Here is a 13,941-nt window from a genome sequence, read left to right on the forward strand (position 1 = left end):
CTGGTACAGAAAAACAGTGCTGAATTAACAAAAATGGCTAAATCATGTCATCTGGACCCTCCAGATGACCTGATTTAGCCATTTTTGTTGTCTACCTGGATGTTTGAGCTTACAAACCCAGTGCTGAATTAATTTATTTTGTTAAACACAGACATGAATGTACTGAATTACAAATTTATTGAAAGCTCTGCACCATAACGGCACACTTAAACACACCAAGAGCTTCACAAGCTTGATCAAACCTGTAAAAACAAGACAACTTTAATTTGTTCAGTCAGTACTCTAGCGCGTGACGTCACTCAGAGCACAAAGCATAGAGTTAGAGTGAATAGATCTGCCCAGTCATGGATTGGTCACATTGTCACCGATACCTGATCCAGAAGTTTTGTTTTTTAAATATATATTGTACCGATACCGATATTTGTATCGGATCGGTGCATCTCTAATAATGATCCTCAGGAGGGAGGGGAGTACAGAGTTTGAAGGTTTAAACAGCAGTGAGCAGCTCTAAGTATGCAAGTTGAACAAACATGCAAATCACTCTTTCTGATGATGGTCAGTAATGACCCTCAGGAGGGAGGGGAGTGTGCAGTGAAGCAGCTCCAATTATACAAGTTGAACAAACATGCAAATCACTCTTTCTCTTGATGGTCAGTAATGACCCTAATGACCCTCAGGAGGGAGGGGAGTGTGCAGCGTTTGAAGCTTTAAACAGCAGTAAAGCAGCTCCAATTATACAATTTGAGCTAACATGCAAATCACTCTCTTTCTTGATGGTCATTAACGACCCTAATGACCCTCAAGAGGGAGGGGAGTGTGCAGCGTTTGAAGCTTTAAACAGCATTGAGTGGCTCTAAGTATGCAAGTTGAACTAACATGCAATCCACTATCTTGATGGTCAGTAACGACCCTAATGACCCTCAAGAGGGAGGGGAGTGCAGAGTTTGAAGGTTTAAACAGCAGTGAAGCGGCTCCAATTATGCACGTTGAACAAACATGCAAATCACTCTCCCTCTTCCTTCTCAGTAAAGATCCTAATGACCCTCTAGAGGGAAAGGAAAGCGGAAGTCTAAGCTTTAAACTGCAGTGAGCTTCTCCATTTATGTGAGCTGAACTCGCATGTAAATCACGGACCCTACCCTCGGAAGGATGTTGGGGGTGCTTGTTCACCCTTTGGAGGGAGAGAAGAAGTAATTTTTATGTTTAGCGTGTGAAGCTGCTCACTCTAGTCGTAAAGCTTTGAATTCCACACTTTTCTGTTGAAGCAAAACATCTAAAAACAAAAATGTAAGGAAGTCGATAACGTCCTGTGTTCCCTCTTCTGTCCACCAGGGGCAATAAACCTGAACGAGTGCCCCCGCCAGCCCTACATCCCCATCTACCTGATCGTGGCGGGGGTCTTTGGGTTGGCTCTTGCCATTCTTGCTTGTCTACCCTGTGCCCAGACGCCCAAAGATGGCGATCCCAACGTGCTGATCCCGATCTGCACCACCTGGAACGCGCTGTCGTCTCTGTTCATGTTCTGCTGGTTCATCACAGGTGAGCAAATCCTGACTGAAGCAAACCGAGGTCAAACTGGCCAAAGCCACGTCTGGCAACCCGTGTTTGTAACGCTTTGTCCTCAACAAACACCTGCTGTAAACCACTGAGATCAAACCGTAACCCATCTGTGAGAAGCTGATGGAAATCATTTTTAAGCCGTCTTGAAAAGCATAAAATGATTACATTTGCTGGATGACACGGCAAGAAAATAAAGTTAGTTTCCAGACTTCATTTCTATTTTCAAACAGGTAAAATTCTGAATTATTTTCAAATAAAATTCCGTAATTTTCCATAAAAGACTTGTCTCAGTCCAGTTACAACATAAAGCATTCATTGTAAGCTCTCTGAATAATAAGATTGTTAAAAACACAGTTTACAAATGATTTATATAAGTATACATTCAATGATCCAAAACTTTATGTAACTTCTTTACATGTTAATCCCAACAACTGCGACATTTTAATCTGAATGGGACCGTTTTACAGATTAAACACGATTCAGTGTGGTTTTATGGACACTAATGCAGATATTTAGCATATTTTAACCTGGTGAACCCAGTGGCCCATCTTTACTTCTTATTCCCAGTCCTACACACAGTACCTTTGTGGGCTTCTGGGCTCCCCCAGCAGTAATTTCCCAGTCCATGTCCAGTAAAATATTCCCTTTTTTTTTTTTTTTTTTTTACCTGGAGATGTTTGTGCTGTTGTTTTCTAAGTTGTTGATACTCAACAACTTAATATATACTGTAAAACCATTATGGTGATATCGTATTTTGAAGGAATGCGTATTGCCCACCACCTTTCAGCCCAGAGTTTTAGACCATCTTGAGTTGAGAAATGATGAGTTGCTGCATTTTTGATCAAACCTTAACAAAAATGTACATGCAGTCTCATGCAGTAGTGCCATAGCTCACCTGATACGTCCAGAGGTTTATGAGAAATTTTGCTAACAGACAAACATGGTTGACTTCCAAAGGTTATTGCCAAGATCTTAAGCAAAAATGGTTTGCAATTTGTTGCCCTCAACTTATCTGTTCAGGACAATGTTCAGCTACTGCCACACCAAACTTTAGTTCAATCTCTGTGAAAGTGGTTGAGCTATAGCAGTTTTTGTGTTTTTTAATATCAGTTAGCTGTGGAGGCCATCTTAAATTCTATTGATTCCAAAAGATAATCTTTTGTAGCTGTGCATTCAATGATTGATTCTTAGAGGTTTCAATAAAATCCATTATGTAGTTCATGAGATATTTTGCTAACAGACAAAAATGGTCGACTCCAAAAGTTAATGCCCAGATTTTAAGCAAAAATGTTTGAAATGTGTTGCCCTCAAAGTTTCTTTTCGGGCCAATGTTCAGTTACTACCACACCAAAATTTAGTTCAATATCTTGAAATTGGTTAAATTATAGCAGTTTTTATGTTTTTTAATATCAGTTAGCTGTGGAGGCCATCTTAAATTCTATTGACTCCAAAAGATAATAATTTGTAGTTGTGCATTCATTGATTGTTTCCTGGTGGTTTCAATAAAATCCATCCAGAAGTTCATGAGATATTTTTGCTAACAGACAAACCTACACTCTAAAGCTGTAGATTGTAGTTACACACACGAGCCACTAGATGTCCACATTTTCTGATTTTTATGGAGGCTGCCCACAAACCCTTTTCACGTTCTTGGAAAACAATATGCAGGACCTGTAAGTTCTAGATAACGACATACATCGTTATTTTCTTTTTGTCTTGGTTCTAGGTAACGTGTGGATCTACTCTATTTATCAGCCAAACTACATCAAAAACGCAACCGACTTAGAGTCCTACTGCAACAAGACCCTCTACCTGTACGCCTTCTGGACCACGACGCTGGCCTACATCCTGTTGGGTCTGTTTGTGATCATCGTCTGCTGCGTCTTCTTCTGCATGTTCCTCTGCGGGCGCGCCGACCCCGACGATGACGTGTAGAGACGCTTCCCGAAGCAAGGCCGCTTCCCGTGCCGCCGCCGCTGTTGGTGTTCCAGTCGTACCGAGGTTTAAAACGCGTGGCTGTGGCTCTCTGAGGAAATCAAGAAAAGAAATAAAAAATGATGGGGGCGGGTCTACACCAACGTTCACCCCAGCTCCTGGAGAGTTCTGCTCGACTTCCAGAATTTGTAGAGTTTAACACTGGTTCTAAAAAAAAAAAAAGGTTTGAAGTGATAGTTCGGATCCTTTGGAGGGGCTCTGTGGAAATGTTATAAACAATTAACATCTTACCTGTTGTAGATGAGCAATGTGGGCGACCTTGGTTAGGAGAAATGAGCTCATGTGGATGCTTTGGCCATTGTTATCGTGTTTATAGTCTCAGAACACAAAGAGGAGAAAAGTGCAGAAGTCTTTCTTCAGGTTCGGGCTTGTCTGCCCGCTCCTGCAGAGGGCTAAGAAAACAAAAGTTTCTATAACGGGGCTATTTATCTGGTGGCCCAGGGGCCAAATCAGGCCCACGGGTGAGCTCACTTCGGCCCACCATCGGGTTGATTTTTGAATAAAACTCCATTTTAAACCGTAAAACAAACTAACTTAAAGACACTGGATGTTCGGCCCTTGAGCTCTTGCTTTCAGTAACTGTGGCCCCCTGAGCAATTTAGTTGAAGAGCCCTGCTCTATAATGTTCATATTCCTTTTAATCCGACAATAATAAGTGGTGTTTAAATTTCTCTCGCTTATTTCTTTTTGTCTGCAAGAAAACGAGACATTTTGGTTCAAAGATCACATTTCTAGGCGTCAAACATGGCGTTGTTGACAGTAATGTAAAAATAAAAATAAAGACGTGCCTTTAATAAAACCTACGTGAGTAAATAGGCTTCTATTTGTAAAAATAAATTAAAAAAAGTCACGAATAAATCGTTGATCACAAACTGATCTTATGCACAGTGAAACTATATCCTTTGTTGAAATATAAATATATATTTTTTGTCCTAACACTAAAACACTATCCAATAAAGTATAGTTTTTAATGAATACTTTATAAATGAGGATGCATCAAGTATGTGTTCAAGGGTCAAGTACATTTTGTGGCTAAATAAGCTTCTGGTAAAAAGGGCTCTAACGAATTAGCTCTGCGCTAGGCTAACGGCTAGCTAAACGAGTGCCATATTGTTTTTCAGGCTTTGAAACAACTGTTTCCGTCAGAGTTTTGGATTGATTCGACGTGCTGATCAGGCGAACTGTCAGCTAGCCTTTGCTCCGCGCACGTACGTTCACGCCGTAACGCGAACGTTGTTCGGCTGAGGAAACGGCAACAAACTATATAAACTAATGGTGTTGCGCACAAGTGTAGAGGTTAATAGCTGATGATGGAGTGTTCGATGACACCGGTGTGACATTACAGAGTTGTTTTGTAATTCTGAGAGTTGACACATGCGGACCCTCGTTTAGCTAACGGTTAGCCTAGCCTGGTTGAAGACTTCTGCTCTTTTCTCCAAACTCGAAGACTAAAGTCATGGCTGATAACTCCTGCGAGTCCCAATGAATTTTTTTACAGACCGAGTGCAAGTACTTGAGTTTGAATACTTGCCTATACTGAGAATTAATGGTTAATGAGCTAGTACTTATACGGGACACAGCAAACAGTCTGCTGGCTTTACATGCTAATCCTGAAATGTCTCCAAACTAAGGACGTGTTTTTGTTCTCAGTTACTTTGTGCAATGAAATGATGTCACCAAGGGAAAAAAGTGGTATCACACATAGTATCGAGGTTTTTTTTTTTTAATAAGTACAAATACAAGTATTTGAGACTAGTATCTGGAGTTATTTGACAGAGCATCACTTTAAAAATAACCAGACTATCCCTTTAATTCTAACCAGACTCATGAGCTAACAGCTAGTTCCGAGATGAAGATTATAATACGTTTTATTCAGATGAGATTTCTGACACTCAAACGACACCGAACAAGCAACTCATACCAGTATACTTGTACTATAATATTGCTATAAAACTATACTAATTGTAACTATATAGTACTTGCAAATATTCATTTTATGTAAATAACTAATAAATGACAGCAACGCAAAAGAATAAAGTAGTTTTAAGACACTGTAACCACCTGGGTTCTAGCCTAACCTTGACTAGCTGTTAGCTCGTCAATCCGGACTGAATTACAGGAATATTTCTCCAAACTAGTCATCCAAAGTGCTATCTACAACAGGTAAGATGTTTATAACTTTTCCACTGAACATCCACTTAAAGATATCTGGACTATCCCTTTACATTGTTTCTCATGACTGAGAGTTGTCTACCTCTGAAGAAACTGAAAAGATCATTTTCTTTAGTTTTACTCCTTGTTCCGGTATAAACGCTGTAGAAATAAACGTGTTTTATACGTCAAACTTTGATTATAGATTCACACAGAGCGCAAGAGACAAAGAATTGTTTTGAATTTCAATACCTGCTCATTTACATAAAAACATATTTTGGGATTTATAAAACAAAAACCTGTTCAGAATAAAACACTGCTGTAAAAATCATATGAAGCTTTTTTACTTCTAAAACCTTTTTTGTATGAAATCTCGCTTTATTTTTCTGAATGTGCACAAATGTTCAAATGTGGGTAGTTTACGACCCAATTATATTTTATATAAAAGAGTTCAAGAGAAATAAACAGCAGTGAAAGAAGAAAACAACCGTTTATTGATTTAGAGATTTTAAGACGTTCTGCTGTTCGTCACCTGATCTGTTACTAACAATGCTGCCTTCAAAGTTGTTCAGTTAATAAATACTTTAAAAGAAAAGCTGGATTTTTTTTTACATTAGTTTAAGATTTGTTGTTTTATGTCAAATGCTTTTAGTGTTTGGCGAAATGAAAGAAACCAGTCTGACCATGTTCAAGGTTTAAAAAGTCCAATACCAAAAGGTTTGAAAAATGATTTCTATGTATTATCACCTGACTAGCATTGGGTTGGGGGTGAGAAACCACGTATTCGCATCGTGACATCAGATTGTCGCAACGTGGCATCAGATTGTAGTGAGCCAAGATCACAAAAGGAGGCCAATAATAATAATAAGGTTAACAACGAAATGGCAATAATAACTGTTGAATGAGAACGTTTAAAGTCAGATCAGGAGTTGGAGTTATGGGGATGACTCAGCTACTACCACATTAAATTTTACCTCAATATCAAGAATTATATATTTTGTATTTGCTGAGGTTGAGTAGCTGCAGTGGCCATCTTGAATTGAGTGGACTCCAAAAGTTGATAATTTGTTAATGTATATCCAATGAGCTTTTGAGCCATGACATCTTATACCATAAGCTCTCGGACGTTGGTTTCTCAGATCACACCATCGGTTGGTTTTCTAATTATCGCTCAAATCGGAGGCAACATGTTCAACGCAACGGTACTTCTTCCAGTTATTTAAATGTCAACAACGGTGTACCACAAGGCTCAGTCTTAGGACCCACCCTCTTCATAATCTACATAAGTATGTCAGACCATTCCTGATGCATCCTTACAATTCTATGCTGATGACACAGTTGTTTATTGTCAAGCTAAAACAGTTGCTAAGGTTTTCCAGCTTTTACAGTCTGCATTTGACATCATCCAGTCAGATTTGTTCTGTCACAGACTTGTGCTAAATGCTGATAAAAACCAAAGGGATGTTGTTTCCAAACAGGAAGTCTGTACCAGCAGTTCTTCCTCCTAGCTTATCTAAAAATGGTGTTCCTACTGAGTTTGTTGATTCTTACAAATACTTGGGAATCTTGTTCGATGCACGTCTCTCTTTTAAGCCTTGTCGAAAACTTGGTAAAGAAAAGACATTGAAAGTTAAATTGAGTTTCTTTTTCAGAAATAAATCTTGTTTAACTCTGAACGCTAGGAAACTCCTTGTAACTGCTACTTTCCTTCCCTCCATTGACTATGATGACATTATTTACATGAATGCTCCTGCAAGCACCTTTCAGATGTTGGATGCTGTCTTTCACGGCATGCAAAGATTCATAACTGGCTCTACTGTACCCATCACTGCACCCTGTACTCCTTGGTCAACCGGTCATCATTAACTTCACGCAGGCTCTTTCACTGGTACATTTTCATTTTTAAATCCCTTCTTGGTCTGCTAAATAGAAGCTGAATGAAAAAAAATCTGAAAGTTTCACTAAAATCCATTCAGTGCTTCATGAGGTATTTTGCTAACAAACAAAGAGGTTTTGCTTTTTTTCATTCAACCTTTATTTATACAGGTTAGTCTCATTGACCACTGCAGGTAATAATGTCATGTTAGGCAAAAATCAACTGCATTTGAGCACAAGAACCCCAAACTAAGTGTCCAGGTGCTTACCTTTATCTCCATTTTTTTAGTGAGTAAAAACTGCAAAAACTATATCTTCCTAAGCTGTTTATTATGCGTTTATTAACACAGTAGTATTATTTAATTAACATAAATTACATACAAAATATAAAATGAAATGCTATTATTTAAAACGTTAACAGCTTTTCACAATAGTATTATGTTAAAATCGTGCAGGATATGACTATAAACATTTCCACTTCTTGTCAGGTGAAATCTCATTCAGAGCTGGCGCTCTGATTGGTGGATGAGGCCGTGATGTCAGCACGGTTTGCGAGACAGAGCGTCCAGTGCTTTGGCGTGTACGGGTTTGTAGAGCAGCGTGAAGCTTGAGGGACTCAGGTGGCCGTTGCCCTGAGCATCAACTTTTCCCATCAGCACGTAGTTCTGACCTGGACAAGAGACGAATTTACAAAAACGTCAGAATACCTCAAATATATAAGTAAACCGCTAATTGGAGCAGGGTCAGTTCCAAAGTCCAGTGCCATTGAACGTGATGCTAATGCTAGTTTATCAACTTTAACATGGCTGTCCCTTTTGAATTAGACCTGTGTTGTAGACTGTGGTTTTTACACATAAGACTGTGTGCCCACAGTTCGTCACCAGTAATCGTCAATGTGAAACCTGTGTGTGCAACGATGGAAAAGTAATGTCCTGGCAGGGTTTTCTCCTCCACATCAAAGCTGAAACTGATGGTGGAGGTACAGAAACTTCCAACATACTGTACATCCTGAGAGGGTCATAAAAACAACCTAGCACAGACGTAATTGTCTTGGCGGTAGAGTTATACTGGCATGGTGGGATTTTTGGTTAAATGTACATCCAATTATGAATTTTTACTAGGTTCCTTTTAATTATGAGATATTTTGCTGACAGAGACAGGTCAAGGGGTTGGAATGGGGCACCAGCGTTGCTGCCCTGGTAAGTGGTTGCATTATTGTGGGAACTTGTTGCTGACATATAGAGCATGGTGAGGGTGCAGAAAGTTTCTCAGGGATACAAAAAGCAAAGAATAAACTTTGAGCCGAGTACTTTAATTGCCTCCACAAACTTTCTTCAATGTAGACACCTTTTAACAGGTTTTGTTGGTTGTCACCCAGTGTGAAGGGGGACTATGTGACTGTCAATGAAAAAGTGACAGCAATGTAAAATTTTATAATATAGCGTTAGCATGAACCAGGATAAAAAAATATTTTGAGAGTGGAGTTGTTCACTTGAGCAGTTCGCAGCTGAGTGTGAAGTGGCTGGGATGAGGAGCAGCACCTCCATACCTGAGTCCATGGTCCTCAGTCGTAAAACGGTGGATTGCTCTCCAATTTGGGGGTGAGGTGCTGCCTCAGGTGGCAGAGTTGAAATATCTTAAGGTTTTGTTCACGAGTGAGGGAAGAGTGGAGCATGAGATTGACCGGTGGATACGTGCAGCTTCTGCAGTATTGTAGACTGTGCTGGTCCGTTGTGGTGAAGTGAGAACTGAGCCGTATGGAAAAGGTCTCTGTTTACTAGTCAGTCTACGTTCCTACCATCCACTATGGCCACAAACTGACCTAAAGAACAAGACCGCAGATATATGCGGTTGAAATGAGTTTCCTGTGCAGAGTAAATAGACTCTCCCTTACAGAAAGGGTGAGAAGTTCAATCATCTTGTAGAGGCTCGGTGCAGAGCTGCTGCTCCTCCACATTCAGAGGAGCCACTTGAGGTGGTTGGTAAGGATGTTCCCTAGGGAGGTGGAAGTGAATGAATGAATGAACATACGTATGTATGTATGTATGTATGGATGTATGGATGTATGGATGTATGGATGTATGGATGTATGTATGGATGGATGGATATATGGGTAGATATATGGGTGGGTGGATGTATGGATGGATCAATCTACTTTGGTCCTACTTGGACTAGGTGTTAACTTGGCTTCCTTGAAATAACGTTCTCTGATTTTTCAACCCACCTACCCATCCCCCACAAAATGATGCTCAAAGACGATTTCCATTTTGTACTCATAATAAATATTTCTGGGCAGCACGGTGGCGCAATTGGTAGAGCTGCTGCCTCTCAGCGAGCAGGTCCCCAATTCAAACCCCGGTCCAGGGGCCTTTCTGGGTGGAGTTTGCATGTTCTCTCCATGCATGCGTGGGTTTTCTCCGGGTTCTCTGGTTTCCTCCCACAGACCAAAAACATGCATGTTAGGCTGATTGGTAACTCTAAATTGTCCCTAGGTGTGAGTGATAGAGTGAATGGTTGTTTGTCTCGTTTTTCTCTATGTAGCCCTGTGATGGACTTGCGACCTGTCCAGGGTGTACCCCGCCCCTCGCACAGTGATTGCTGGACATGGGCACCGGCAACCCAAAATGGAAAAAGCGGGTAAAAGATAACGGATGGATGGATGGATAAACGGTTCTAATTCTTTTGCGTAGAAATATGGGTCCCAAATGCCAAATAAAGAGAAACAATGATATTTGTACCTTTCATAAGTCCAGGGCATCTCTTGCAGGTAGAGTTCAGAATGACTGACTTGATGAGTCCTGATTTGGTGAGGTTGAGAAGTCCCATCTTGTAGGCCCTGATCAGGGACACCTCAACTGTAGCTGATCCATTTGTACCACTGGTCACTGAAGTAACCCTTCCAGTAATAACTGAAAGTGTGACCAAATTGTTAGAAACAACATTCGTTTTTTAACATGTGGACAAATCAAGTTGTAGCTTACCAAACTCATGAGTGCAGAAGCTGGACTGGAGAGTCCCTGTCCTCTTACAGGGCTGTGTACACAGTGGGTTCAGCAAATAAGCTGCAGAAAATTCATAAGTCAACAAACATATTCAGATGAAAGTGTACGTAACTTTATTCTCAATCCAGGCACAAAGGGAAAAGATTCACAAATAGCTTAATTCAACTCACGTTTCTTAATGACAATGGGTTTCTTTGTCACTGTCTTGTTCGGTCCTGGTTTAGGTGTTGGTTTAGCTTTTATCTTGGGTTTAACCATTGGTTTAACTCCACTCCTTGGGGTTGGCTTCACTGGTTTGACTCTAGGTTTCATGGTGGGCTTGGGTTTCACAGCAGGTTTGCGTGTGGGTTTAGTCTTAGTGCTTGGTTTGGGTGTTGGTTTGGGTATGGGTGTTGGTTTAGCTTTGGGTTTCATGGTAGGTTTTCTCACAGGGAACTTAGGTGTAGATTTACTTGGTTTGGGTTTAGATGTGGGCTTGACTGCTGGCTTGGAGGTAGGTCTGAGAATGGGAGGTTTCTTTACCAGTGGAGCCCTCGATATTGGCTTCTTGGGAAGTTTGGGGGTTGGTTTTGGACGGAGCCCAGGTCTGAGTTTAACAGATGGTTTGAGAGTTGGTTTGATCAGTTTAGTGGTTGGTTTTAAAGACGGTTTGGCAGTTGCTTTTGGTGTTGGTTTCAAAGTTGGTTTAGGTGTTGGTTTTAAAGATGGCTTGGATGGCGGTTTAGGTGTTGGTTTGATGGGTTTCCTTGGCTCTACAGTTGGTTTCTGTGGCCTGGAGGCAGGCATGGGACTGTAGATGAAGTCACCTCCAGAAGTAGGTGTGCGGGATTCACGGGGCACACTGGTATAATGGGCCATGAATCCATCTGAGGTCACACTCAGATCAGACACAAACTGGACAAGAAGCTCGTTGCCATTCGTTACTATAGTTCTACACAGAGATGAGGGACATTAGAGTATTTAAACTATAATGTGTATTGAAATAGGAAAAACCATTTAGAATGTATTTGAACAAATTTGTTTGCCAGTATCTCACCCTGGGCGTCTATCACCACAGAATTTACCAATCCTCCTTGAGTCATCGTTCTCTCCACCGTTAAACAATGCCACATAGTCGTAGCGACAGTACGTATCTGACTCTAAATCCAACTTCTCAAACTTCACTTCAATCACCTGGAAATAAAAATGGAAACAGGAATTATGAATTTACGACTGGTAACGAAGTAGGTGCATGTTTACTTTGTCTACTTTTCATGAAGCGAGTACAGTGCTGCCACAAGGAGGAGGTGCTGACAGAGTTTTCACATAAAGAGGGGCATTTACTCGCTCTCTCTTGCTTCTGGTTCCTTCCTTGTTTTCTCAAGTTCAATCTCTTGGCCTGCATGAACACACCTGCAGGGACTCAATGAAGTCTTTCATTTGACCTTCAGCCAATCATGCTAACGTCACACGTTTTCTTACGTGCAAACACACATTCAAACTCAAATACATAGAGAACATTTCCTTCTAATAAGATTCTTTGCTTATTTATTTTTCCATTCCAAAATTAGTAAACTTTATTTTGTACATGTAACTGCACACGTTGTAACAAATGTAGAAATTCTCCAAACTAAATGTGCAAGAAATTAGAAATTATACTAAAACCTTGTCGTGTCAACTTTGTCAACCCTGTCATATCAAAAGACTGTATAAAATTAAGGAACACGTAAAGTAACTTTCTTCTATGGGAAACAATTTTGATCTCACAGTAAACAAGTTAGATCATATGTTTTTGTTAAAACTTGACAGTTTAAGTAAAACTAAAACAGTAAATACAGTAGTCCTTCATTTATTGCAGAGGATCCATACCCTGAAGCCCCACGATAAGTGAAAAACCGCAAAGTAGGAATAGTAGTACAAGTAGTAAGTAGCAGTTATATTAAGGCATTTAACCCCTCCCCACACTCTTGCAATATTCTAAACAATGTTTCTAAACTCTAAATACTCTAAAAGAGCATAGCATGTCATGATTTCAGCTCTCTGTCTCCTGCTGCACTCTGCCATCTGCCAGCACTCTCGGCCATGCCCACTTCTCCGCTGCAGAGCGGAGATCCTGACATGGTGCAGGTGGAAGCTTCTCCTGCAGCTGTGGGCTGCACACAGGTGCAGCAGGTCCTAAATAATTAAAAATAATTTATTTTAAATAAAAATCCCATGTCGATCGTGTGGCTCATCCATCAATCAGCCAGTTGCGTGTCAAGTCCAATCATATTTTGAAAAAACGCAATAGAGCAAGTCCACGAAAAACAAACCACAAAGTAGCGAGGGACTACTGTACATGAAAGCCAGCATGAGGTGAAATTTGCTCAGCTTACATTGCTTGGCTCCACAGAAATGTGCCAGGAGCAGCTGATTCCTGCTGGGTAATTTGAGTTTGGCCAGTTGGGCGTCTTGACAGAGCCCTGTTCTTTGGTCAGGCGGCCTCCACAGAACTGGGTCTCTGTTGAATTGAAAATAGGGTTGTGAGTCAAAGACAGTAGCCATTTCTTTATACCAAGGAGAATTATAGCCCTTACTAAGAACAACCAATCCATAAAATATCAATTGTTTATTCTGAATGGTCAAAGAAATGTCAGAACAGTAGGTAGTATTTTATAGCTACATGCCCAAACCTTCCATATGTGGCTTTCCTGCATGGAAGGCAGCCAGAAAGCCTCTTCCTCCAGTGGCGTCATCTGATACCAGCTCCAACATCATGGTGTTGGAGGTAGAGATGAGGGCGCCAGGTCTGAACGTCCCGCAGAAACGACCCAGTTTTTGAACCGAGCGTGAGTGGCCATTAAAGACGTCCAGGTAGTCGTAGCGACAGGTGGGGTCAGCTTCAATGTCGAAGAGGCGAAAAGAGAGCATGACCACATGACTCTCTGGAACCTGGCGGGTTAAAGTCGGGGTATGAAATTATGTTTAGCCCTCCTGCTACCCTTGGGTCAAAACGATCCAAGAGGCCTCAGTCTTGGGCCTGCTGGGTCATTTTGACCCAAGGGCAGTGGGAGGGTTCAAGTGCACATGTAGTGGATGTGAGATCTTTCTTGGTTTGTTTTTCAATGGTGCTGATGGAGGTTTGTCTTTCTTGTCTTGGTAATAACAAACCCATCCATCCATCCATCCATTTTCTTCCGCTTATCCGGGGTCGGGTCGCGGGGGTAGCAGCCTAAGTAGGGAGGCCCAGACTTCCCTCTCCCCAGCCACTTGGGCCAGCTCTTCCGGGGGAATCCCGAGGCGTTCCCAGGCCAGCCGAGAAACATAGTCCCTCCAGCGTACCTAGATACATAAATACATGCCTACACCTATAGATACATAAATGCATACCGGTACCTAT

General features: G+C 41.1%; 2 protein-coding genes across 2 annotated transcripts in view; one reads left to right on the top strand and one right to left on the bottom strand.

Annotated features, from left to right (window-relative positions):
* The window catches only part of LOC119407843 (transmembrane protein 272), a 26,360-nt gene extending 21,923 nt beyond the window's left edge, over positions 1-4,437 (top strand). The window contains exons 2-3 of the mRNA XM_037674706.1: positions 1,333-1,539; positions 3,287-4,437. Of these exons, the coding sequence (XP_037530634.1) occupies positions 1,333-1,539; positions 3,287-3,495 (416 nt within the window). The 3' untranslated portion in view covers positions 3,496-4,437. The remainder of the gene's footprint in view (positions 1-1,332; positions 1,540-3,286) is intronic.
* A 3,610-nt stretch (positions 4,438-8,047) lies between these two features.
* Positions 8,048-13,941, bottom strand: part of LOC119407946 (procollagen C-endopeptidase enhancer 2) — a 9,540-nt gene continuing 3,646 nt past the window's right edge. The window contains exons 3-10 of the mRNA XM_037674815.1: positions 13,235-13,493; positions 12,938-13,062; positions 11,620-11,756; positions 11,230-11,514; positions 10,754-11,082; positions 10,563-10,643; positions 10,320-10,490; positions 8,048-8,251 (exon numbers count right to left, since the gene is read on the bottom strand). Coding sequence (XP_037530743.1) covers positions 8,121-8,251; positions 10,320-10,490; positions 10,563-10,643; positions 10,754-11,082; positions 11,230-11,514; positions 11,620-11,756; positions 12,938-13,062; positions 13,235-13,493 — 1,518 coding nt within the window. The 3' untranslated portion in view covers positions 8,048-8,120. The remainder of the gene's footprint in view (positions 8,252-10,319; positions 10,491-10,562; positions 10,644-10,753; positions 11,083-11,229; positions 11,515-11,619; positions 11,757-12,937; positions 13,063-13,234; positions 13,494-13,941) is intronic.

The sequence above is a fragment of the Nematolebias whitei genome, chromosome 1 (assembly GCF_014905685.2).
Source record: "Nematolebias whitei isolate Nwh7 chromosome 1, NemWhi1, whole genome shotgun sequence".
NCBI lineage: Eukaryota > Metazoa > Chordata > Actinopteri > Cyprinodontiformes > Rivulidae > Nematolebias > Nematolebias whitei.